Source organism: Homarus americanus, unplaced genomic scaffold (genome assembly GCF_018991925.1).
Source record: "Homarus americanus isolate GMGI-L3 unplaced genomic scaffold, GMGI_Hamer_2.0 scaffold38801, whole genome shotgun sequence".
NCBI lineage: Eukaryota > Metazoa > Arthropoda > Malacostraca > Decapoda > Nephropidae > Homarus > Homarus americanus.
In genome coordinates, this window is record NW_024732537.1 from 461,907 (window position 1) to 487,898 (window position 25,992).

At 43.8% G+C, this 25,992-nt stretch overlaps 1 protein-coding gene across 5 annotated transcripts in view; it reads right to left on the reverse strand.

The window, feature by feature from the left end:
- LOC121868897 (multidrug resistance-associated protein 5-like) overlaps positions 1-25,992 on the reverse strand; it is a 115,268-nt gene that overhangs the window by 61,816 nt on the left and 27,460 nt on the right. For 3 of the 5 annotated variants that reach the window (XR_006089475.1, XM_042369905.1, XM_042369904.1), the window contains exons 1-2: positions 8,195-8,276; positions 6,511-6,869 (exon numbers count right to left, since the gene is read on the reverse strand). The exons of the other annotated variants lie outside the window; for them this stretch is intronic. Coding sequence is in view for 2 of the 3 variants with exons in the window: in XM_042369905.1 (XP_042225839.1) it covers positions 6,511-6,546 (36 nt within the window). In the remaining variant the exon portion in view is untranslated. Of the gene's footprint in view, positions 1-6,510; positions 6,870-8,194; positions 8,277-25,992 lie in introns of those variants that run through there. 5 annotated transcript variants of the gene reach the window in all.

Below are 25,992 nucleotides of genomic sequence, written 5' to 3' on the forward strand. Positions count from 1 at the left end.
TCAAGGCCACTAAAAACAACTCTGGTGCCCGGACACAAAACTTGCTTCTCTGGTCAAATTCTTATCACCCGGTCAGCCCTCAGTCTTGTGGTGGTTTAAGAGGTAATACTTCACTTTGGGTAATACAGGTATACTGCTCAGGTAACATCGTGACTAATTTAGAGGTTATGTGAACAGTTTAGACATAAGAACAAGAGGCCAAAGTCGATGTAAGGGTGACAACCTGACATCAAATTATCACGCGATACACAAAATGCAGATTACACGAAGATTAACCCACTAGTTTATTTCACCTTATGATTAACCTAACCTAATCCCCCAGGTAGCGTGAGAGTGTTTAATAATCTAGCGTTCACATGAAGATTAATCCATCAGTTTATTTCACCTTATCATTAATCACCTTAACGTTAACCTAACTTAACCCCAGCAAATTCTACTCCTGATCGGCTTTGGAATTCCTCTCCTTACTTGTGTGGACAGACTCCGAGTTTTAATAGGCGCTCATCTGTAGTCAAAGTTGTAATTGTTTCGGGGGAGTTGTGTGGAGCGGAGGGGGTGGAAGGGAAGGAGGAGGAGAAAGGAAGGGAAATGGATAAGAAGAAGGGAGGGATGGGGGGAGGGGAGGAAGGGAGAGGGGAAGGAAGGGGAGAAGAGTAAAGGAATAATCCATCACATCATAACACCACCGGCCACTACTTGGTATAACTCTCACCATCAGAAGCACTGTAGCCACGTCTCTTATGGTGACTAGCTTGTTATTAGACTGTCCAGCAGGTGTCATGCAGAGGTGGTGGTGGTGTGTGTAGTAGTAGTAGTAGTAGTAGTAGTAGTAGTAGTAGTAGTAGTAGTAGTAGGATTTTTAATATTAAGGTAATAAAATGGCGGCGAAGGTGTGGCTATTGGGGGAGGCTGGAGGCCACGTCATATATAAAAAAAAGTAGTAGTAGTGGTGATGATGATGATGATGATGATGATGATGATGATATGGCGTAATACAGATGCTAGTGATAGGAGCAGAAATTGTGGTAGCTGTGGTGGTAGTGGTGATAAGTGGTTAGTGGTGGTTTAAGTGAGCAGGTGGGTGTTGTGCCCGAGGAGGGAAGTGAGAGGGGGGGTGAGGGGAGGGGAGGAGGAGGGGAGGGAGAAGGGAGGAGGAGGGGGAGAAGGAGGAGGGGGAGGAGAAGTGAAAGGGAGAGGAGAGGGGATAAGGGGTAGGAGATAGAAAACTATGACCTCATCTCCCCCTTATCCCCTCGTGCCTCATATAAGAGAAATATTTCCAGGAATGTGTTGAGACTAGATGAGAGAGAGAGAGAGAGAGAGAGAGAGAGAGAGAGAGAGAGAGAGTCGATGAAGAGGAGGAGGATTATTAGTAGGATTTTAAGAACAAGAAGAGGAAGAAGGGGAGAAAACAGAGGAAGAAAAGGAGGAGGCAGAGGAATGGGAGCACAGTCATAATTCGTATTTTTTTTTATCTGGAACAAGGACTCAAGTATTGCTGAGTCACGATGGACAAGGAAGAACATAATGGAACGTCGACATAAACATCAAAGGGCACCATTAGAGCATTAATTAATTTAGAAAGAGATTCAGTGTAGTGTAGAGCTATTGAGACAACAACACAAGGGGGGTGGGGGGTGTTAAGGGATATAATTTTAATAGCTATTGTATGTTAATATAGTACGCGTCATTGCTACAAAGAGTAATGGAGTTGTTTGTTTAAATTCTTTCTTCATATAGACAGTAAAAGAAACATTAAACGGGATTTTGTAAACAAATATTGAAAATTAGGTTACTAGATGTACATAGAAAATCATGTAAGATCTCTATAACGTAACATGGGTATAAAGAGAGTAGAAAGCAAAACAGAGACACTGAACGGACTTAAATGAATAAATATCACCTAATGCATTATTCTACCATCTCCTTAAAGACTAATTTTTCCTCCAAGTAACAACACACGACCTTGAATCCTCCAGTATACACAGTGAATTGTAAAAAAGACTCATTGTATGTAAATGGTGTTGTGTTATGTTATGTTGAGAATACGATTGAATGTCTGAGTAAAAGTGTAAAAAAGAAATAATAATAATAATAATAATAATTTTTTTTTAAAATGGCCTCCAGCCTCCCCCAATAACCATACCTTCGCCACCATTATATTACCTACTACTACTACTACACGTGTCATCCTAAAAAGAAAAAAATCGAGAACGCATGAAAAAATAATCCAAACTGGAGCAAAAAGAATCTAAGGTGCCGTTAGACCCGCTGCCGTGTACTGATCACAAACCTCTTAGGTATAACCGTTCAAAGGCAGACGAGTTCCCTTTGGTTCCCTAACACGAACCGTAAGCCGATCTTGACCCGGAATCACGACGTCATAAGCCAACGTAAATTTGATACAGATGTTACTCAAGGATTTCAGCATTGACGAGACACGCTGATACACAGGTAGATGTTGTCTCGTTAGTTTACCTGGAGAGTTTTGGCCAGGTAAAAAAAAAACACTAACACTAACGACAACAGCAAACAACAACAACAAAAATCAATACTACTACTACTACTAATAATAATAATAGCGAAAAAATAAATCGAGGGAGAGAGAGAGAGACCAAGTGAGACAAAAGACAAAATTACGTCACCCTCCCTCCCTCCCTCCCTCCCCCACCCCCCCAAGCTAAGGAGATCTCGGGTGTTTGAACGGTGAATATTTCATCATAGGACCTGACCTATAAACGTTTCACCCTAAGATTTTTTTCTTTTATATAAATTTTTTCAGAGGATTTATATAACTTTACGACAATATTACCTTGAGTAAACACCAGAGCCCATTAAAATAATATAAACATCGCCACAAGTCACACAACTGTTGAAATATGTCTCTTACACCTGTTCAAATATATGTCTTTCCACTGTAACTTATGTATATACGTACTTATAATATAAATGTAAAAAATAAAATAAAAATAAATAAAATAAATAAGGAGTGATAACCGTGGTAACATTCTGATATGTTCTTACTACCACCATGCTATGTGTACTATTCCCGATGATACTAAATGTTACATAATACTTCCTTCAGATATATGTATAGTATATATCAGGTGCCTACAGGAGAACTCGGGCTCTCAATTGGCTCAGTCATGTTAATATTATGATTTTTTAATCGACTCTGTATCTGTGTTCTTCAGGTTGAATAAACTGTTTCAATATCATTACCTGTTGAACTATATGTATCTTACACCTGTTTAAATATCTGTCTATTGCACACCTGTTTAAATGTATGTCTCTTACACCTGTTGAATTATATTGAATTATATGTCTCTTACACCTTTTGAATTATGTTTCTTACACCTGATTAAATATATGTCTATTACACCTGTTGAATTATATGTCTATCTTTACACCTGTTGAATTATGTCTCTCTGCACCTGTTCAAATACATATCCCCTTCTACACCTGCTCAAACACCTGCCACTTTCTCCCTTCTCCTTTAAGCCTTTGTGCCAGGTATTCTCGAGAAGGTTTGAGTAGTAAGCATGCATTATTGACTCTGTGATCCAACACTTTACATTCTTCTCCACGTAACTTAGAACAAATCCTTTTAACTTTTATGGTCAGGCCAACAGGGACTTTGATGCTCTGTATAAACGTGGGATAAAAAGTGCGAGGTTTCTTTTGTTTTTCGAAAAAAGCCTGAAAAAATTTTGGTGTTAAGATTCTATATAGTATGCTTTTGATAGTTTTATATGAAGGTAATACTGGTGTTGAGAGAGAGAGAGAGAGAGAGAGAGAGAGAGAGAGAGAGAGAGAGATATTATATGCCGTATAGGAAGCTGACGCACACAGTTGATACATGGTAAACAAAGCCTCTGTTTACATTGTTATGGACAGGAAACGGAGCCAAGACAACGATGACATTATATTCTTAATTTATGCGTCACTTTATCAATACTTGCTCAGTGTGATGAAACCTTTCCTGGAACGTACGTGTGTGTGTGTAAGCGTACGTGAATGATAATAATCTCTCTCTCTAACACACACACACACACACACACACACACATCCTTGACCACCGAAGGGTCACGACGTACCTGGCGCTCCTCTCGGAGCAGCCAGGTCAACTGTTAAGTTGGCCCCTACCAACTCCCTCCCCTGAACCCTCCTCCCCACCGGAATATCAACAAGTTCTCGCCAGAAGTTACAATTTCATTTAGGAAAGGAATGGACCAGTGTTAAACAGAGGTGAACAGTGGTGAACAGTGCTTAAGTCAGTGAGAACAACTCAACAGTAACAGTCGTACCCAAGTTAACCTTCACACAGTGAGGTCCCAGGTACCCAGTGATAACGGCCCGTGAGACCCAACAACAACCAGCGATGTGTTAATCCGTCTACGATAGGAAGGCCTGGGACCACACCTCACTCATATAACACCATCTGTGAGGGAATTACTACACCACGTGAGGCCCCTCATAACACCATCTGTGAGGGAACTACTACACCACGTGAGGCCCCTCATAACACCATCTGTGAGGGAATTACTACACCACGTGAGGCCCCTCATAACACCATCTGTGAGGGAACTACTACACCACGTGAGGTCCCTCCTAACACCATCTGGGAGGGAGTTACTACACTACGTGTTTGCTGTTCAACACCTACAATAATCTGTATGTTCACTGTATGTTCCTTTACCTTTCTCTAATGATGGCTTTTGTTAAACCACCAATGTATGTAATAAGTCATTATGTCCAATGTATATTTTCAGCCTTCGGGCTGCAGAACGTTTTCAATAAACCGTCAATTATTATTATTATTATTATTATTAGAGAAGACCTAGTTACAGTACACAGCCAGAGGTCGTACAGTTGGGACAAAGGCTTTAACCCATATATAAAAATAACAATAAAAAATTAACCAGCTCAAGAACTAAATAATTCAACAAAGAAAACTACAAAATTAAGAGTGAAAAATATTATTCATGCATATATCAATATAGGTGTACATATTTACGTCATATTACTACCTGCGTATATTCAGTAAGTCATATAAAACCCAATGACGAATATTCTCATGTAGACAGTCATATATATATATATATATATATATATATATATATATATATATATATATATATATATATATATATATATATATATATATATATATATATAAGACTCCTGGTCACATATATACATCACAAGAGACTAATTAACTCCTTTATACATCAAACACCTGCTTTATTGAGGACTCGTGTGTAATTAAAGGTAAAATTTAAATAGCGGTTATAGTTATTAGGTAAAAACGACAAACAAGAATATTGAGTCTTGGATCATCTTAGGCAGTGTGTTGAAGTGGTTACCAAGGGTCGGGTTTCGGTAGGGGGTGGGGGTAGGGGTGGGGATAGGGGTGGGGATAGGGGGGGGGTAGGGGGTGGGGATAGGGGTGGGGTTGTGGTGGGGGTAGGGGTGAGGTTAGGGGTGGGGGTAGGGGTGGGGTAGGGTGAGGGGGGTGGGGGTAGGGGTGGGGGTGAGGGGTAGGAGGTGGGGGTGAGGGGGTACAATATGTCGTCAGTGAGTGGTGTAAAATGTCTCCTTTTCTTAAGACCATTGTGTAGATTATAGTTCTAAATATTTTCACGGTGATGGAGACCAACCGGAGCTCTCTGTCTGCCTTTGTTTAGAGCCAGTGAGGTTAGGTTAGGTTAGTGTTCGAGTTTTATTGCATTAAGTTAACGTTACAGTGCATTAAGATAACATGGATTAGATTAGGTTAAATTGAGTTTCATTGCATTCAGTTAACATTGGATAAGGTTAGGTTGAGTTACAGTGTATTACGTTAACATTGGATAAGGTTAAGTTAGATTAGATTCTGATAACACGATTTCTTCTCTTCAAAATACATGATTAAGAAAAAATTAATCTTGCTGGAGGGGTGAAATTCCTCTTGTAAAAACACAGACATTGTTTGGACAAGAACAGGAAGCGGCTTTCACAAGAACTATTCGCTTGCAATTGCCTTCACTCGGGCGACACGTAACGGGAGGCGCTGGGGGCAGTTCGCTCCCTCCAACACAATGGTTGAACTCAAGGTGCTGGAACACTGAGAGTTTGAAGGATGCAATTAGTGTTGGATTTCCCCAGAGGACTTATGTATCTTGACAAAGAGAGAGAGAGAGAGAGAGAGAGAGAGAGAGAGCTTGACCGTCCCTTAACACTATATATATATATATATATATATATATATATATATATATATATATATATATATATATATATATATATATATATATATATATATATATATATACACTTACTGGTACAGAGGTTCACTGCTGCACCCTAATGTGTGTGTATGTGGTCAGGGAGTGAGTTAAGACAATCAGTCAGTCAGTCTACCACCAGTCAATGAATAAAATAAATGAAGTAGACGCAGTAGATATACAATAGATACAATAGATGTATTATAACACCTGTATAAAACACCTGTAGGCCAGACACCATTACCTTTCCCTCCAGTAGATCCATAATGTTGTACTCCATGATGGCGCCCGTAGCTGAGAAGGCCCTTTACCCCTCCGTCGTCTGTTTCTTCTCTATAACTGGTATTCACGCCCACGCCAAGGGAAACACACACGCCCACGAAGGACACAGGATACACCCACAACGGACCAAGGATCACTAGTTCATAAGAGGGACACACACCCACAGACGTTACATAGCCCCCACACGCCCACAGAGCCCTCACACGCCCACAGAGGAGACACAGCCCACCACACGCCCACTCCAGATATATAGTCTTTTTCCCTCAAGTCTATAACTCTGACTAGAATTATTGTTCCTTTTTCTTTCGTATAATTGAGTGGCTGTAAACGGAACAAAAATATATAAATTATTGTTTTGTTTATTATTTGTAAATTATAGTCATTATCATACCGTAAGTTATATTTATCATTATGGTGATTATAATTATCATCACCATCATTGTAACCGTCACAATCACCACAATTTTTCATCACAATCACAACAATAACCATCATCATAATCATCATCACAACGTCCACAGAAAAACGTGAACAAGTCCAGCAGGTTAAGCCAGTTCATTAACCACAGAAACTAGGTCATTACAGGTCACTACCCACAGAAACTAGGTCGCTACCCACAGAAAATACTGATACGTCTAGACGAAGGCGGTGAAGGAGGAGGAGGTCGGACAGCTGATTATCAAGACGGGATGCTGGTTATCTTAGAGACGAGATACAACTACACCCAACAGCACCATCTGTTACTACACCTCCACCACCTGAAAGTGTATCACCAAGTGTTTGTATACCCCAACTACCGGTACGTGTACTATTAATTACCTGTATGTATACTTCAACTACCTGTATGTATAGCTCCATCACCTATATGTATACCACCACCACCTGTATCTATACACTCACCACCTGTGTATCGCCATCTGTATGTGTACTGTAACCAGCTGTATGTATACCACCACCAAACTGTATGTATACCATCTCATCTCTATGTATACACCCACCACCACTACATGAACCACCACCACCATGTACCATCATCTGTCACGCTACACACCACCACACGACCCTACACACCCGCGACTATCAGAGCTATACGCATACACTTAACATAAACCAATGCGTAAAGCCATGGATGACAAGATGTACTCCCCTGTATGAGACTGACACACATACACACACATCTATACATCTACAGGTATACACAAATATATTTACACGGTCTTCAGGTTTCCTACACTGTTACCTGACGACGTATCAATCATCCGCACATTATCAAGAGGATATCCGCACCAATCCGCATTACTGTAAGATATCCGCACCAATCCGCATTACTGTAAGATATCCGCACCAGGAAATGTTCCTCTCTCACTAAAGACGTTCACAACATCCTAAAACGTCCACGTCACACATTCACACATACACAATTCCCCGTTGAAATAGAGTTCACTATCAATGTTCAAAACTGTTTACTGTAGAAAGAATTGGGTCGACACGAAACAATGACTTATCACAGCACTGCCTTGAGAGACGGTCGCTATGGCAGCCTTCAGGACACCAGTGTAATATATGTATGGAAGGTAAACAGCAATTTCCTCCCCTCCCGCCCTCAGCACCCTCCAAAATAATCCTTCATGGGGATCTTGCCAGACCGAGGGGTATCCTTCGCTCTAGGGAGGTCCTCCGTTAACTAGAGGAGCGGCGGCGGTAACTAGTGGCTTATCCATGGACGCTCTTAACCTACGTCATATTTATTAGTATCATCATCATCATCACGGTTTCCTGTCCACACTCTCACTATCTCTCGGTGCATTACGACTGGCTGTCTGGTCCTGGCTCACCCTTACCCACCCAAAGCCAATGTGGTTCATTCGATACATCAGTGGGGTTTAGATGCCATCGTCTGCATTACACTGATGTCATGAGCAACGTTTACTGATAACGCGTCATAATATACAGAAGGTGTCTTGAGATATGTTTACACACGATGCGTCACACTATGTGTCTTTGTGCCATATGGTGGAGGATATTAGGTCACTACGCAACGCCTCCTGAGAAATAGTTACAGAGCCGGAAAACACAAGCCCAGGGGTAATGAACATACACTGAGGGTCAACACATAAGAACAAAAGAATGGAGGAAATTGCAGCGTGCCTATAGGCCTATTCTGGGCAGTCCCGTTTGCACCTAACTCCTATCGCTAATATATCCGTCCAACCTTTTTTTTGAAGTCAATTAGGACACGTCTTGTTTGTGATCTCATTAGCGTCAGCCAGTGGGGACACATCTCTTTTTTTGTGATCTCATTAGCGTCAGCCAATAGGGACAAGTCTTGTTTGTAATCTCTCAAGTATCAGCCAATAGGAGCACGTCTATTCCATCAAAAAATATTCATCCTTTAAAGTAAAAAAATTCTGACTGTTTTTAAATACCCATAATAACACCAAAAACCTAACCTCCACACAGTACCACAATTTTATCATTAACATTTATTAAATTTCAATCTCAAACGAGTATAAAATCCACAAGGACTTTAAACAATCAATAAAAAAATAAGCACATTAATATATCTAAAAAAATAAATAAAAATGAATACGTAATTACGACTGAGACTAATATACAAACAGACTAACAAAAGTTAATATGTCCCTGAGCAGATGTTTACACAGCTGTAATTCTCAGTAAGTGTCTTTGGTTCATCAGCCTCGTGTGAACATAAACCATTACTTCCTTTGTGTTGTTTCCCACCAGTTATGGAACAACAATCATGGTGAGGTTAGGTGGGAAGGTTAAGCTTAGCCCGGGGACCTGATGGGGTTGGTGAACGGGCTCAGTACAATAACACCTCGACCAACTAGCAAAATAACACCATAACTAGCAAAATAACACCATGATAACTAGCAAAATAACACCAGGATAACAAGCAAAATAACACCATAACTAGCAAAATAACACCATGATAACTAGCAAAATAACACCATAACTAGCAAAATAACACCAGGATAACAAGCAAAATAACACCATAACTAGCAAAATAACACCAGGATAACAAGCAAAATAACACCATAACTAGCAAAATAACACCATAACTAGCAAAATAACACCAGGATAACAAGCAAAATAACACCAGGATAACAAGCCCAATAACGCCACGATAACTAGCAAAATAACGCCCAACCAACTTGACCTCGCGATGGGGTTAAAATATATCTAGAGCGTTACTAATTAACACTTGAAGCAAAATAAACCAAACCTAACCTAACCAAAGCAAAGTTAAGTTTATCAGATCTATGACGTGACCTATTATTGACCAGATGTTGGTTAGTCACTAGGGTCCTCAGTGTGTGTGTGTGTGTGTGTGTGTGTGTGTGTGTGTTAATCCCCCTAATTCTTTATCATCACATCCGGTACAGTTCTATAGTACGCAGCTAGAGTCAGCATCACGAATTTCACAAATAATACGTCGCCATTACTCGCTATACCACCAAATCCTGACGCAGAGACTCGAGGGAAACACAGTCACTTGTTAAATACTTTATACCAATGGTCCCTCTCGTATCAGGGGAGGGGGGAAGATAATTTTTCCAAGTTTAGAAGCTCCAAAAAGTTGTTGGTAGCGAAAGGCAGAGCGGGGAAGATGACATAAGAAGATAATAGTAATGAGGTTTGTTTACATATAGGACACGATGATAGGTTACCATGACCACATTTTATGGCGATTAATGTCCTCACAATGTCATTAGTTAGAGTATATTGTGAGTATATCTGTTTGTATATTGTATATGTGTATAGTGTGCCTGGTGATGGGTAGTGAAATGGTGCCCGGTGAGATATAGCGGGTTAATATTTTGGTGATCTTGTCTATACTGGGATATGTAATCACTTGTCCAGAGAAAACCACGTTAACTGGAGGGACAAACTCACCAAAACACACAAGTTCAACCTCTAGAACTCCTTGGTACAGCATTACAAAAACCTACATAACACTATCATAAATCCTCTATAACACTGTGTCACTACACTGAAATACACAATACATTATATCTTATCTTATCATTTTATTTAATGTCTTCACTGCAGGGACACAAGGGGTTGATCGTACGACTCGCCTCACTGTCCGCACCTCTCTAACACACAGCATCTCTGGGAAAAAGGAGGAGGTGGTGGCAGAGGTGGTAGGTACCGTGAGAGGTGGTGGCAGAGGTGGTAGGTACCGTGAGAGGTGGTACAGACAGGTAGGTACCGTGAGGGAGGCGGGTACACGACATCCACACCCATCCACACCTCTCTTAAAATATTATCTGACGGTCGTAAAATAAAGCCAACAAAAATATTGGCCCGCCAGATTATACGCCAAAGATTATATCGATTATATAGCCCAGAGCCGCTATATACTCCCGCATATATGCTAGAATGGGCTATATTCTGGCGCATATATTATACTATGTAAGGCTGTATTCTGGGGTATAAATACTAGCTAATAGCCTAATGCACATGCCATTCTACACATATATGTAACATATCATCTCTGTTCATTGTATATTTTCAGCTTTCGGGCTGCCATGTTATCTTAATAAACCGTTAATTATTATTATTATTATTATTATTATTATTATTATTATTATTATTATCATCATCATTACACACACACACACACAGGTGATTGAGTGAATAAATAATTATAATCCAATTACATTGCTGCTCCCAGGTGACTCAACGTGTTGTTGTTAATATAATCCATTACCTTCCTGGTGTGAAGTAATTTTGCCCATTAAGAAGACACCATTAACTAGAGGCCATTAACTACAGGCCACTAACTAGAGGCCATTAACTACAGGCCATTAACTAAACGCAATAAACTTGAGGCCACTAACTAGAGGCCATTAGAAGTTCAGCCAAGTGTTATGGCGTCACTTGATACCAAGAGAAGGAGGAGTAGGTGAAGACGGGAGGAGGTGGAGGGAGAGGGGGGTGAGAGAGAGGAGGAGGAGGGTAGGAGAGGGAAGAAGAGAATGACAGGGAGTGGAGAGGAGGGGGAAGAAGAACTACCTATGGATACACCGTGGCCGGACAGATGGCCGAAGGACATTTGGCCGACGGACATCGAGCCGACTAACATTTGGCCGAACGGACAAATGGCCGAACGGACAATAGACCGAACGGACAATAGACCGAACGGACAAATGGCCGAACGGACATGGCCCTGACTAAGCCGCACTGGATATAAATACTGTATTTGTATGCGTTCGTCAACTATGAATCCGAGTTAAATGCTATGAATCCAAATTGAAGTTCGAAACCCCAGCCAGATGTAAAAAATATGAACCAGACAATGAATATGGATTAGGATTCGACCCCCAAAGATCGAACACAAATCATCGGGTATACACGAGTCGATTAATGTGAACCCGTGTGTGTGTGTGTGTGTGTGTGTGTCTGTGTGCGTATAACAGTGTAAATGTGTTAGTAAAAAACTCATGTAAGTATTGTACTGTAACACACACACACACACACACACACACACACACACACACACTACAGTTAAAGGTCAGACTGTCATGCACTCAACGACCAGCACAGTCATGAGAGAGTGTGTCATACCAGGTGTCACACAGGTGTTGATTTTACCTTACACACTTGCGGGGACAGGTGTGTGGTGTCATCCCTAGACTCAAGTGAACTCTTAATATGGTGCTCCAGGGATATTGACTAAGATATAAGTTATATATATATATATTAACGTCTGTCTGTCTGTCTGTCTGTGGAGAAGGGGGAGAGGAAGAAGGAGAGGAAGAAGGAGAGGAAGAAGGAGAGGAAGAAGAAGAGGAGGGAGGAGGGAAAATGGCTCTGTGTCAAGCTGTCTCTTAATGCCCTTATCCACAACACCAGCCCTCACTCCTCTCCCTCACCTCCCCTTCCCCTCCCCTCTCCCTCACCTCCCCTCTCCCTCACCTCCCCTTCCCCTCCCCTCTCCCTCACCTCCCCTACTTACAGACAAACACTGATCAATCACAAGCATATACGTAATAATAATAATAATAATAATAATAATAACAATAATAACAATAATAACAATAATAATAATAATAATAATAATAATAATAACAATAACAATAATAATAATAATAATAATAATAATAATAATAATAATAATAATAATAATAATAATAATAATAATAATAATAATAATAATACAGGTAAGAGTCAGGTAGGAGCTGTATAGTGTGTGTCAGGTGAGAATGTCAACAGGTGTGTGTGTGTGTGTTTGTTTTATTCTTACTCTATTGTTTTCCTTTGTTTATCTCTTTATTGTTTACTACTCACTTGTTTATTGTTTATTTATATTCTTGATTTTCACCTCTCTCTCTCTCTCTCTCTCTCTCTCTCTCTCTCATGTATTAATCTTAGGGCCGACACTCCCCAGAAATGCGTCCGCCCTTCTGTTATATAATCAAGCAACACAAACAAACACACAATATAGACAGACAGGAGGGTTCAGCTGGGACAGAGAGACATCACTATGGACAGAGGGAAGGCAATGGAAGCACCACGTCTATTGATTAATCTATGACGTAAATCGCAGCGAGTCCTACTTTCACTAGGTCATTTGGCGAGGGAGGGAGGGTCGGTGGGTGGAGGGTAAATGAAGTGACTGAGCGAGAGACGGAGGGTAGGAGGAGGGTAGGAAGGAGGGAAGGAAGGAAGGATGGGAGGTACGTGGGAGGGAAAGAAAAAGAAGTATGGAAGATAGAGGGAGATAGAAGGATGGAGGGCAAGGGAAAAAGTTGGGTAAACTCTTGTAGGAAAAATATATTTTGCTTGACGAAGGGAGGGAGGGAGGGAGGGAGGGAGGAGGGAGGGAGGGAGGGAGGGAGGAGGTTACAACCTTCATCAGCCCCTCCCCACCACACAACAGATGGAGCGAGGGAGAGAGAGACGGTAAATATTAGGGAAAGAAGAGGAGGGAGGACAGGGGGGTGGTCACGAGGAGGAGGAGGAGGAGGAGAAAGGAGATACAATAAGAAAGGAAGAGAGGATCAGAGAAGGAGAGGAAGGAGAGATGAGGGAAACAGAGAAAGGAGGAGGATATAGAGACGAAGGAAGGAAATAAAGGATGGTGATGATGAGAGTGAGAGAGAGAGAGAGAGAGAGAGATTCACCTGACTCACCTGTTCACGTCACCACCACCACTACTGTTCAATGTTCACCTGTGTCCACCTGTTCTTCTCCCGTGTTCAAAAAACTCTTACGTAACACAGCTTCACAATATAAAATTATATAACATACAACACACACATTAAACAGCATTTATAATTAGATGTTAATTCTGGATAATAACTTACCTGTAATTAGCCAGGTGGCTTTTACATAATTCCTTTACGACAAATTTTCTTCAATAATTTACCTGACGACTCTGTACTGTATGTTCGTTTGTCTGGCCTGTAACAAATGCCCCTTGGTAACGTTTGTCAGGATTTGAATTTGTATGGATTTCTTCCCCTCCCCCTCACTCAACCCCTCTCCTCCCTTCCACCTGACCCTACCTCTCCCCTACAACTCACTCAACCCCTCCCCATCACCTCACCCAACCCCTCCCCCATCACTTTACCTCACCCCTCCCCTACCACCTCACCTACCCCCTTCTTGTCAGGTTCCACTGAAAATTGTAGGTTTCACTGACAGTTGGGTGATTCATATTATAGGGCTTTACTGCATAGCATTAAGGCTGACAAGTAGTGTTCTATACCGCAGAGCATTAGTGTATAACGCGAGAAGGACTAAGGAATGCCTGTATGGTGTGCCAGAGCAGAGCATCACCGCATAGAATAAAGATTGACTGCTATGCTATCATTAATAAATTTACGGTAGCGTATAAGATTAATCAGCTATATCGTAACACAAAGGCAAATCGTATTGCAAAAAACTAATATCTTGACTCCACACACACACACACACACACACACACACACACACACACACACACCAGACGTCCTCCTCCTGCCTGGCTGAATGTAAAATATACTTCCAAAGACTAAGAATTGCTCCTTCGTATGCCGGACACAGACAAACACCCCCCGCCCCTCTCCATCCTCCCTACCCTCCACACAAGGCAGGGAGGCCGCGACATAACTCCATCTAAGATTGGAGTCAGACTGTACCGCACGTGGCAGGTGGTGGAGAAAAGGGAAGGGGAAGAGAAGATGAAAGAGAATGGCGTGGAGAAGAAGGAAGAGGAAGAGGAGAAGGAGGATGGGGTGGTGATGAAGTGTACAGGAAGAGGATGGGATTGTGGTAGTGGAGTAGGAGGTAGAGCAGTAGAAACAGAAAGGGAAGGAGTAGGAGTTAAGTCGTCGGGAGCTTCTCTCTTCCAGTATCTCACGAGCCCTCGGTAAGGACGGTACACTACTCAGGGTTCACATTATACCGCCACTAATACACAACCTTGGGGTCACGTACATCATACATAAGTAAAATGCATATGTATACCTAAAGTTCTTCATTAACAGGTGGGGTTAGGTCTATGTATACCCCAAAAAAGTTGTATGTTTTAGGGCAAATTAAAAAAAAAACGTAAAATGAAGGAACTTTCGTAAACAAGAAGTGTGAGGAATGAAGAAGGTGAATGGTGATGAAATTCGACTATTGGGAACCAGACTGGAGAAGGGGCGGGGTAAAGAATGACGTGTGTTCCGACAAGGATTGAAAGGAAGGGAATGATGGATAAAGTTTTATGGATTCGTTGGCCATATAAAAATAGTAGTGACAGAGTGAAAGTGAGGGAACAGGAGGTGAGAAGTGAGAGTCAAGTGAGAGACAGCGTGTTGATGAGGCGAATTGTTTTTGACTGTATTTCGACGTGTGGAATTCTGCCCACACACGCAAATAAGAGAGAGAGAGTGTGGGACTCTGTTTACCTGCCATAATTAATATCATAACGAACCTGCCCTTTCATTAACCAACAAACATACTGCACTCGGTATCAAAGTTAAGCCTTTATTTTTATACTGTCATCACCTGGGAATTAATATACATATACGCGGGGATTATGTATATATGTAGGTTAATCCACGAACGTATTTCCACAGGCTAGTGAGGCTACAGGTGAAATGGAAGGGTGTAAATGATTGATGTGTCGCGTTGACATTAGCAGCACAGCTGAGTCGACGCTGGGGCCAAGGTCACTTAAGTCAGCTGTTTCTATACCTGCCTGATGGGGTTGGTGCCCCCCCCCCCTCCCCCCACACGCACATACCTACGACACCCCTTCACTTCTCTCTCGAGTATACTACACCCTAATTCACACTATTACACTGTTTCTACACCCACTGAAGCTACACCAACTCTCCCCACTACACTTCTCTACCCTACACTTTCACCTAGTCCTCCAAATTTCATTACAAAAATACACTGAATCCTACACCTATACCTTCTCTACACTACACTCCTGGACAGTGCACCACACATTAGTCAGCGCCTTACCCCCACACAGTCACCTGAGATACACAGCTCCCTACACCCAACCGTCAACACCCAGGCAATTGCACCTCTCTACACTGTCGATGTTTTGGTCTTTAACTTTCGCCTCCCTCACTCCGCTCTGTGTTCTACACCCTCTTACACCATTTCTTACAACATTTACACCTAGCCACATCCTCTCTTACAATACCTACACCCAGCTACACCCCACACACCAAGCCACACCCTCTCTTACAACATTACACCCACCCACATCATCTCTTACAACACCTACACCCAGCCACACCCTCTACACCCAGCCACACCCTCTACACCCAGCCACACCCTCTACACCCAGCCACACCCTCTACACCCAGCCACACCCCACACCCAGCCACACCCCACACCCAGCCACACCCCACACCCAGCCACACCCCCACACCCAGCCACACCCCACACCCAGCCACACCCCACACCCAGCCACACCCCCTCTACACCCAGCCACACCCTCTACACCCAGCCACACCCCCACACCCCACACCCAGCCACACCCTCTACACCCAGCCACACCCCACCCCAGCCACACCACACCCAGCCACACCCTCTACACCCAGCCACACCCTCTACACCCAGCCACACCCTCTACACCCAGCTCGTTTTATATCCCACCCTCTCAAGCCCTAAGCCACTACTGCCTTCCTCTCCGCCCTCAGTCTCTTTGGCGCTCTCTCCTCAACCTCAACCAATCCCTAATCACTCCTAAACCTGTCTCCCACCCAATCCACTGTCACTCCTTCAGCCCTCTCCTCAATCTCCTAATCCGGTCTCTGAATCCCTTTCCATCCACCTGTCCAAGCCCCTCCTCAACCCCCTTCCTCCTCACCCCCTTCCTCTTCCTCCCACCCTCCTCCACCTGTCTCAGATCACGTTTCATTCACAGCAGACTGGGAGGACAGCCACCCATCCTACCCATCCTCACCCACCCTATCCCACGCCCTACCTCGGGTCATTGCCTTCAAGCTGAGTACCACCTCCTCTCGTCCATTCATGCGTGCTTGTTGCTACCACCACCCGTGCTTGTTGCTACCACCACCCGTGCTTGTTGCTACCACCACCCGTGCTTGTTGCTACCACCACCCGTGCTTGTTGCTACAGCCTCAAGAACATTCTTGAAATCTTAACCCCCCTCACAACACACACACACACACACACACACACACACACAATCTCACAAAACAGAATCAGCAGACTTCTCGACCCTCACCAGTAAATCATAATTTATTTGGCCTCACCTCCGCCGAGAGATAATTTCCGAGGCTCCCAGACTTGTCACCAGATATTTCCAGCAGAGATTCAACCATTATATGCGAGAGGACGGAGACTAGGAATAAATATTACTGTCTGTTTATATGTCAGGTTACTGTGCAATGTGAGGCTGGTCTGGTTATGTGCTGGGGGTATTATTTTATTCATCTGTTACGTCAGGTACAATGGAAGGCTTGTCTAGTGAGGTGGAGTTGTTGAAAAGTGAAAAGGCATTTGGTGTTTTTGTTTTTGATATCGAGTTAGTTTATTTCTATGTTGTGATAACCTAACACCGCATTTCTTCTTGGCTAGATATTACTCCTCCTCATCTTCCTACTCTTACTCCTTCTACTCCTACTCTTACTCCTCCTCCTTTACTCCTACTCCTCTTCTTACTCTTTATCCTCCTCTTACTCCTTCTCCTCCTCCTCCTAACAACAACAACGTGTGGATCTCCCTCCGTCAGTGTGTTATTCCGGGACAATTTAAATCACCACAGCTATATATGTTCTCCTCGACCTCAGGATTTGGGTTTACAACAGAGACTTGATAACATGCCTCACACCTGGGCTATATATATATATTGACTTGTAAATAATAATAACAATCTGAGGTGGATATATTTTTCTTATCTTCCTCAAACATCAAAGAGTAAAACATTTCCATCAGGTAGTAAACATTTGTGGGGAGTTTAGTGTCATCTATACATCGACTCGTGGTAAATATCTAACTCACATCTTCAGTAAACATTTTTCACACGACAAAAGTTTGGAACGTCATTAAACTTTTCCTAACTTTTCACCTGAGAGACTTTCTTTTATCCCCTCTTTATTCTCCCCTCTTTTCACCCCCCCCTCTCTCTCTCTCCCTCTCCACCTACTTGCCTCCTGCCTTTCCTCAGCTTCCCCCCAATCCTCTTACGCAACCTTATAAACTACTGCCTGGGGGAGGGAGTGAGGGAGAAGGAGGGGGTTGGTGAGAGGAAGGGGGCGTCATGTTGGAGGAGAAAGGAGGGGGGGGGGGAGGAGGACATAAAGTAAGGGGAAAGAATACGAAGACTGGAGGCGAGGGGGGAGGAGATGGGGGTGGGATGTCGGGCAGTCAAGCAGGTGGGTGGTGAATGTCCTGGGAGGGAGGAGAGGGAGGGAAGGGAGGGAGGGAGGAGAGGGAGATAAGGAGGTAGGGTAGGGAGGTTAAGTTACCCTTGACCTTACACACTTCCAGCTCGTGTCACTGACCAGACGGCCAGACCTGCCAGTGAGCCACCAGACACACACCTAGGGAGGCCATGCCAGACGTTCGTGTCAAATACTTTTATTTTTATTTCGGAAGATATTTTTTTCACGACCTTCGACCACTAAAACAAGGAACGGACGACCAATAACTGTCCAATAAACAAATATACAGCCACACAACCATCTCCACAGGGATCTCTGTCTGTCTGGCTCTCTGTTTGTCTATTTCTTATCTTGTTAGTTTAGTTTATACGTGTCAGAAGCACCACACAGTCACCAGAGGGCGCTACAGCAGTGTCTTATAAACGGGTCACACACACACGAGAGGTAAACACGTGAAGATGTACTAAACAGCCAAGAGAAATAGTTTACATTTATTGTATAAGGAGAAATAAGAGAACTTTGGTCATATAATTAAGGGTGACGAGATAATGGTGGAGACATTAATGGGTAAAACTAAGGGTAGGAGATAATGGTGGAGACATTAATGGGCAAAACTAAGGGTAGGAGATAATGGTGGAGACATTAATGGGTAAAACTAAGGGTAGGAGATAATGGTGGAGACATTAATGGTTAAAACTAAGGGTTAGAGGACAATGGTTATATACAAAGAGACTGACATAGACGGATGAAACAAAGAGCTATGATGTGTGTGAGGTCCCCTGAGGCATACATAACCAAGGCAAAAGATCGATCAAAACACACACACACACACACACACACACACACACACACACACACACATACCTTCATCATTCTCTTCTCGTCTAAGAATGATGTTATACGGACGCCATCATCATACAGATTTAGCGGAACCTTTATTTAACGGACTGTACAGTAAGAGGTGGAAGGGTGAGGTGGGAAGGTAAAGAGAACATCAAAGAGGAAAGGAAGAGAGTCGAGGCAATAAGCAAACAGAGGGGAAAGGTGAGGGTAGAGAAGAAGGGGAAACAGAGAGGAAGAGAAGGGGGAGATGAGATTAGAGACTAGAGACGAAGGGGAAAAAGAGGGGAGGAAAGAGAGTAATAATGAAGGTAGAGAAGAGGAAATGGAATGAAGGACGAAAGAGGGGAAAGATGAGGGTAGAGAGAGAGAGTAAAGACGAATGGGACAAGAGGGAAGGAAAGAGGGGAAAGATGAGGGTAGAGAGAGAGAGAGAGTAAAGACGAATGGGAAAACAACAGAGGGGAAGAGGACATCAGGGGAAAGTATAAGGGTACAGGAGAAAAAGGGGAAACAGAGGGGAAAGAGTGAAGGTAAGAGGGGAAGGATGACACACAGAAGGGGTCACACACCTTCCCTTTGCCGGCTTCTCCCCTCGTCACCTGATTGGCTGCAACACGACAACAAAGAGGGAAGAAATGGGGAGGGAAGAGGAGGGGTGTATGGGAAGAAAAGGGGGAGAGGGCTAGGGAATAGGTAGGTGGAGAGGGAGAGGGGGGGAAGAGGGAGGGGGAAGAGGTAGGGGGGAGAGGGAAGAGGTAGGTGAGAGGAAGAGGAGAGGGGGGGGAAGAGGGAGGGGAAGAGGGAGGGGGAACAGGTAGGGGGGAGAGGGAAGAGGTAGGGGGAGAGGGAAGAGGTAGGGGGGAGAAGGATAAGGGTAGAGAGGAAGGAGGAGGAGGGGGGGGGGAAGAGGAAGGGACGAGGTGTAAAGTTAATGATAATCCTTAATTAACATTACGTCATCTACATCACCTACGTCATCACCTACGTCATCACCTACGTCAAACAACAAGAATAAGTAATATTTCTCAACCCACAAACTTACATACATAATTACATTGGTTATTTTTTCCTCTAAATAACTTAGGTAATTTAAGATAGTGATTTTATTAGCTTATTTTTCTTCAGTAATAAGATGTGGTAAGAGAGACTTATTTTTTATACGTATTGTAATTATTTGGTCTTATTTTTCAGTTATTTTTTAGATATTGAGACACTGACACTCTCATTATAAAGAACGCCACTGCAGGCAAAAGACGGGCGAACGTTCCTCTTACCTATAACTCTGGAGGGAAGATTGGCGAACGTTTGCTTAAGTAACCTCCATAAAACGTGTCACAACAGGATGGAGGAAAGTCAGGCGCTGTTGATCGCTCGTGGTGGCGTTAGTGTTTATACGCTTCACTCACCTCACATTAAAAAATAAATTGGCCGCGAGTTACATAACCAAGGGTACAGGAAAAGGTCGCTAGATTTTGTATTTAATGAGACAATTTTTTTGAGGGAGTTCCTCATTAAAACCTGCTACACTTGCCTACACCTGACTACACCTGCCTACACCTGACTACACCTGACTACACTTGCCTACACCTGACTACACCGGACCACCTCCAGTATAGTTTATTAATTAGTTTGTAGGTGATTATATATATCTAATACTGGTGTAGCGGCAGGGAGAGACAGTGTAGCGGCAGGGAGAGACAGTGTAGCGGCAGGGAGAGACAGTGTAGCGGCAGGGAGACACAGTGTAGCGGCAGGGAGACACAGTGTAGCGGCAGTGTAGCGGCAGGGAGACACAGTGTAGCGGCAGGGAGACACAGTGTAGCGACAGGGAGACACAGTGTAGCGGCAGGGAGACACAGTGTAGCGGCAGGGAGACACAATGGCGATGTCAAAGTCACTCACATCAAATTTTCTTCATCTGTTTGTCGAGGTAATTACACCCTACACCTACGCCCTACACCTTAACCTACACCTACGCCCTACACCTGCACCCTACAGCCTTCACCTACACCCTACACCTGCACCCTACAGCCTTCACCTACGCCCTACACCTGCACCCTACAGCCTTCACCTACGCCTTACACCTGCATCCCACAGCCTTCACCACGCCCCACACCTGCACCCTACAGCCTTCACCATGCCCCACACCTGCACCCCTACAGCCTTCTCTCACCTCACTCACGCCCCACACCTGCACCCCACAGCCTTCACCTACGCCCACACCTGCACCCCACAGCCTTCACTTACGCCTTACACCTGCACCCTACAGCCTTTACACCTGCACCCCAGCCTCCACCTGCACCCCTACAGCCTTCACACGCCCACACCTGCACCCCACAGCCTTCACCCACGCTCCCACACCTGCACCCTACAGCCTCACCTAGACCCTACAACCACATCTCTCCCCAACCCCTTTACTCTCTCACCAATATCACCCTCTCCCCCCTTCCCCCTCCTCCCTTCCCTTCCTCCTCCCTCTCCCTTCCCCCTCCTGTCAGCAAGATTCCTCGGCCTCTACTATGGCTTGCCGTATCTTGCCAACCAATTCATACATGACCGAACACACACACACACACACACACACACACACCTGTCAGCAAGATTCCTCGGCCTCTACTATGGCTTGCCGTATCTTGCCAACCAATTCATACATGACCGAACACACACACACACACACACACACACACACACTTCCTCCATAATAAAAACTATCACTGCCATAACGAGCGATCAACAGCGTCTGGCGTCCCCTTACACCGCGATTATAAAAGCGACGTCATGTCTGTCTGTCTGTCTGTCTGTCTGTCTATCTGTCAGTCTGTTTGTCGTTCTGTCTTCGATCTGTCTATCTGCCTGGTGTGAAGTTCTTTATATAGGAGTACCAGTGTCTGCCCCCCCCACACACACACTCATTCATTCATCACCATTTAATGACATCAACAAGACGTTCACTCCTGCACAGTCACCTAACATCAAAGGGAAAACATCACATTAGGTTACAGAAAGTTCAGTCAGACTCTAGTTAAAATACAGGTGTTGATGCAGCCTACGGTTACAGTTATATCTAAAAGATGATGGTATATTACAGGTGTTGTTTTGTACAGGTGTTGATACAGCCTACAGGTGTAAGATTATCAGCCGATTCATACAATATTCGGATCATCTGAAGTTTAACCACCCTAACTTTAACTTACCCTAACTTTAACTTAACCTAACCTAACTTATCTTAAACCTAGACTAACCCAAGCTTATTTCACCTGAAGATTAATCACCCTAACCGAACATTAATCTAACCTATATATAAATGCTATCCATAAATCATCTTCCACTCCCGTCTAGGAAACCTGATATTCTCATTAAAATTTACAGTGTGTTGGTAGACAGGGAGTGAGTGTGTTGGTAGACAGGGAGTGAGTGTGTTGGTAGACAGGGAGTGAGTGTGTTGGTAGACAGGGAGTGAGTGTGTTGGTAGACAGGGAGTGAGTGTGTTGGTAGACAGGGAGTGAGTGTGTTGGTAGACAGGGAGTGAGTGTGTTGGTAGACAGGGAGTGAGTGTGTTGGTAGACAGGGAGTGAGTGTGTTGGTAGACAGGGAGTGAGTGTGTTGGTAGACTGCATCAAATTCGTAGAAGAATAATGCAAGAAGAATGATGTTTAATACGTTCTGTGTTACCTTCTCCTCCTATTTCTCTTTCATCTCTTATCCTTCCCTCTTCTCTTTCCTGTTTCCTGTCATCTTCTTCCTCTCCCTCCTCTTCCTCCCTTCCTACTCTCTCTATTAGCCTTATCCTCTTCTCTTTTCCTTTTCTGTCTCCTATCGTCATCTTCATCCTTTTCATTCTCCTTCTTCCTGTCGTCTTGCTCCTCCTCCTCCTCCTCTTCCTCTGCTTCCTCTTCCTCTGCTTCCTCTTCCAAGATACGAAATTCAACTCCAGTATCGCCAGTCAAAGCTTCACACACCTTACAAAACCTCCTTTCCTTTCCTTTCCCTTACCCCCTTCCTCTTGCCTTCCCCCCCTTTCCTTCCCCCTTCCTCTTGCCCCTCTTCGACGCACGAATTTCAGCCCCAAACGCTATACAATACAGGAATATCCCCCACCATCCCTACAATCCCCCGTCCGTTTCCTTACGTTCCTGGAGAGAGAGAGAGAGAGAGAGACCCCTCGCATTATCTCAAACACCAAATAAACTGTACATAGATATATTAAAATCCTCGTTAAAGAACCTTCATGAATTCCCTAACCTAACCTAAACCTAACTCAACCTAACCTTACCAAACCTTATCTAATGTTAACTTAATCTAACCTTATCTACAGCTAGCTTAATCTAACCATATCTACAGCTAACTTAACCTAACCTAACCAAACCTCGCCCATATCTACCCAACCAATGCAAACCACCTCAGACAATGCCCACCCCCCCCCACCCCACGAGGCGATTCTATGGGGTAGTCGACCTTGACGGAGCTCACCCTTGACCTTAAACTCAGGCAGGAGGAGGAGGAGGAGGAGGCGGCAGCACCAACGCCTCGTTTCATTGACCCCACGCACGCACGCACGCACGCACGCACACACGCACGCACGCACGCACTGTTCTTCCTCGAGTGTTTTTGTGAGTTGCTTTGTTCGTCAGCTTGTTGAGAGGCGTTCTTTGTTCTCCTTTGTTCTTCTGTCCTTGTTCCTTTATTTTTGTTCTTTTGTTTGTGTGTTCATGTTTTTGCTTGTTCCTCTGTTCTTGTTCCTACATTATTGTTCCTGTTATTCTGTTCTTGTTCTTATTCCTCTGTCCATGTTCTTATTTTTGCTTGTTTTTCTGTTCTTGTTCCTTAGTTCGTGTTCCTCTGTTTTTGTCCCTTGTTCGTGTTCTTACTTGTTGTTCTGTTTCCTTGTTCTTTTGTTTTGTTCTTGTTTCTGTTCTTCCTTTGTTCTTCTGTTAGTTTATTTCTTCTTTTCTTACTTAACAATATATTCTTACTCTCTGGATGTACGGATGAATCTGGATGAGTAACGATGAGAATGGTTGAGTCTGGGTGAGTATGGATGCGTCTGGCTGAGTATGGATGCGTCTGGCTGAGTATGGATGCGTCTGGCTGAGTATGGATGCGTCTGGCTGAGTATGGATGCGTCTGGCTGAGTATGGATGCGTCTGGCTGAGTATGGATGCGTCTGGATGAGTGTGGATGATTCTGGAGTGAGTGAGTGTTTGCGTGTCACCGTATCTCTGATTGGTGGGCTCTTGCATGTAAACCTCGCGCTGATTGGTAGGTTAGTGAATGCGTGTCAATCTTATCGATGATTGGCTAGCAGAGTGTTTGCATGTCACCGCATCGTTGATTGGTGGATATCGTGTTCGTTCTCTGATTCACCAATCATAGGTAAAAATAATATTTCCAACCTGCGTCAGTTAGCTCAATGAATACAAACTCTCGTTGATTGGCTGACACACAGGGGGGACTTTTCGTCAACAGCCAATCAGATCGCTCGAAATTGACACCTCCTCTCTATATCCAACCAGAAAACACTAAAGTCTTCTGTTCCTGAATACGAGTTAATTTGGTTTACAATGTCGGAGTGGGCGGCCAAGTGTTGGAGTGGGCGGTGAAATGTTGGAGTGGGCGGTGAACTGGGAGTGGGAGAGACATCGCGACTTTTTCTTTGTTATTCACTCATTCTCAATCATTCATTCCCTTTTATTCATATTATTATTCTATTTATTATATGACCGAGGGTATTGTCATCACCCATGTCGTGTGTGAGTCTGTGTTCGCCTGGGTCGATGTGAGACGAACATAGTCATCTTAAATAAATAAACAGCGGCTTTTACTGAGAACTGATGGATCACCCGATGATTAGACACCTCAACGCTAACCTAATCTAACCTAACCTAAAGCTAGCCTAATATATCCTAACTTAACGTTAACCTAACCTAACCCAACCTGACTTAACCTAATCTAATCTAACCTTATCTAACCAAACCTAACCCTACAGGTAAAATCAGGTGAAATAAGCTGTGTGTATACACTTCAGTGATCCAAATGGAGAATAATATTTGTTTGTTTTAAGGGCGAGAGTTTTTTTTTAGTTTAACAAATTTATTGACAAAGCTTGGAGTACAGTTTGCCTAGGACGAGGAGGATGAAGAGGACGAGGAGGATGAAGAGGACGAGGAGGATGAAGAGGACGAGGAGGATGAAGAGGAGAAGGGAGGAGGAAGAGGATGAAGAGGAGAGGAGGAGAGAAGAGGAGGGGGAGAAGGGAGGAGGAAGAGGAGGAGGAGAAGGGAGGAGGAGAAGGGAGGAGGAGGAAAAGGGGCCCATACAGGTAACTTGATGGAGGAGGGAGGGAGTGTGTGTTATTTTTACACTGTGTACTCGGGTAGGTATGGAGATATACTGGCCAACTGACCTACTACTACTACCTATTATGGCTAATCAATGTTTACGCTACTTCTATGAGGTCCCCTCCCTACCTCCTACCCCCCACATCCCATCCCATACTACCACCCCCAACCTACCCACCGCCATCCACACCCCCTTCCACCACCCATATCCTCAACCCCCACCACCCCACCCCCCACCACTGCCAGACCCCCGTACTACAATGGCCAACCAACCTGACTGAACTTACCGCCTCCCTCTACAGTCACGCGCCGTCACATGTTACGTAACTGTTTGACTACGCCACGTGTCTAAAAAAACTTAAGGTCACGTAAGGTCGAGACGGATAGAGT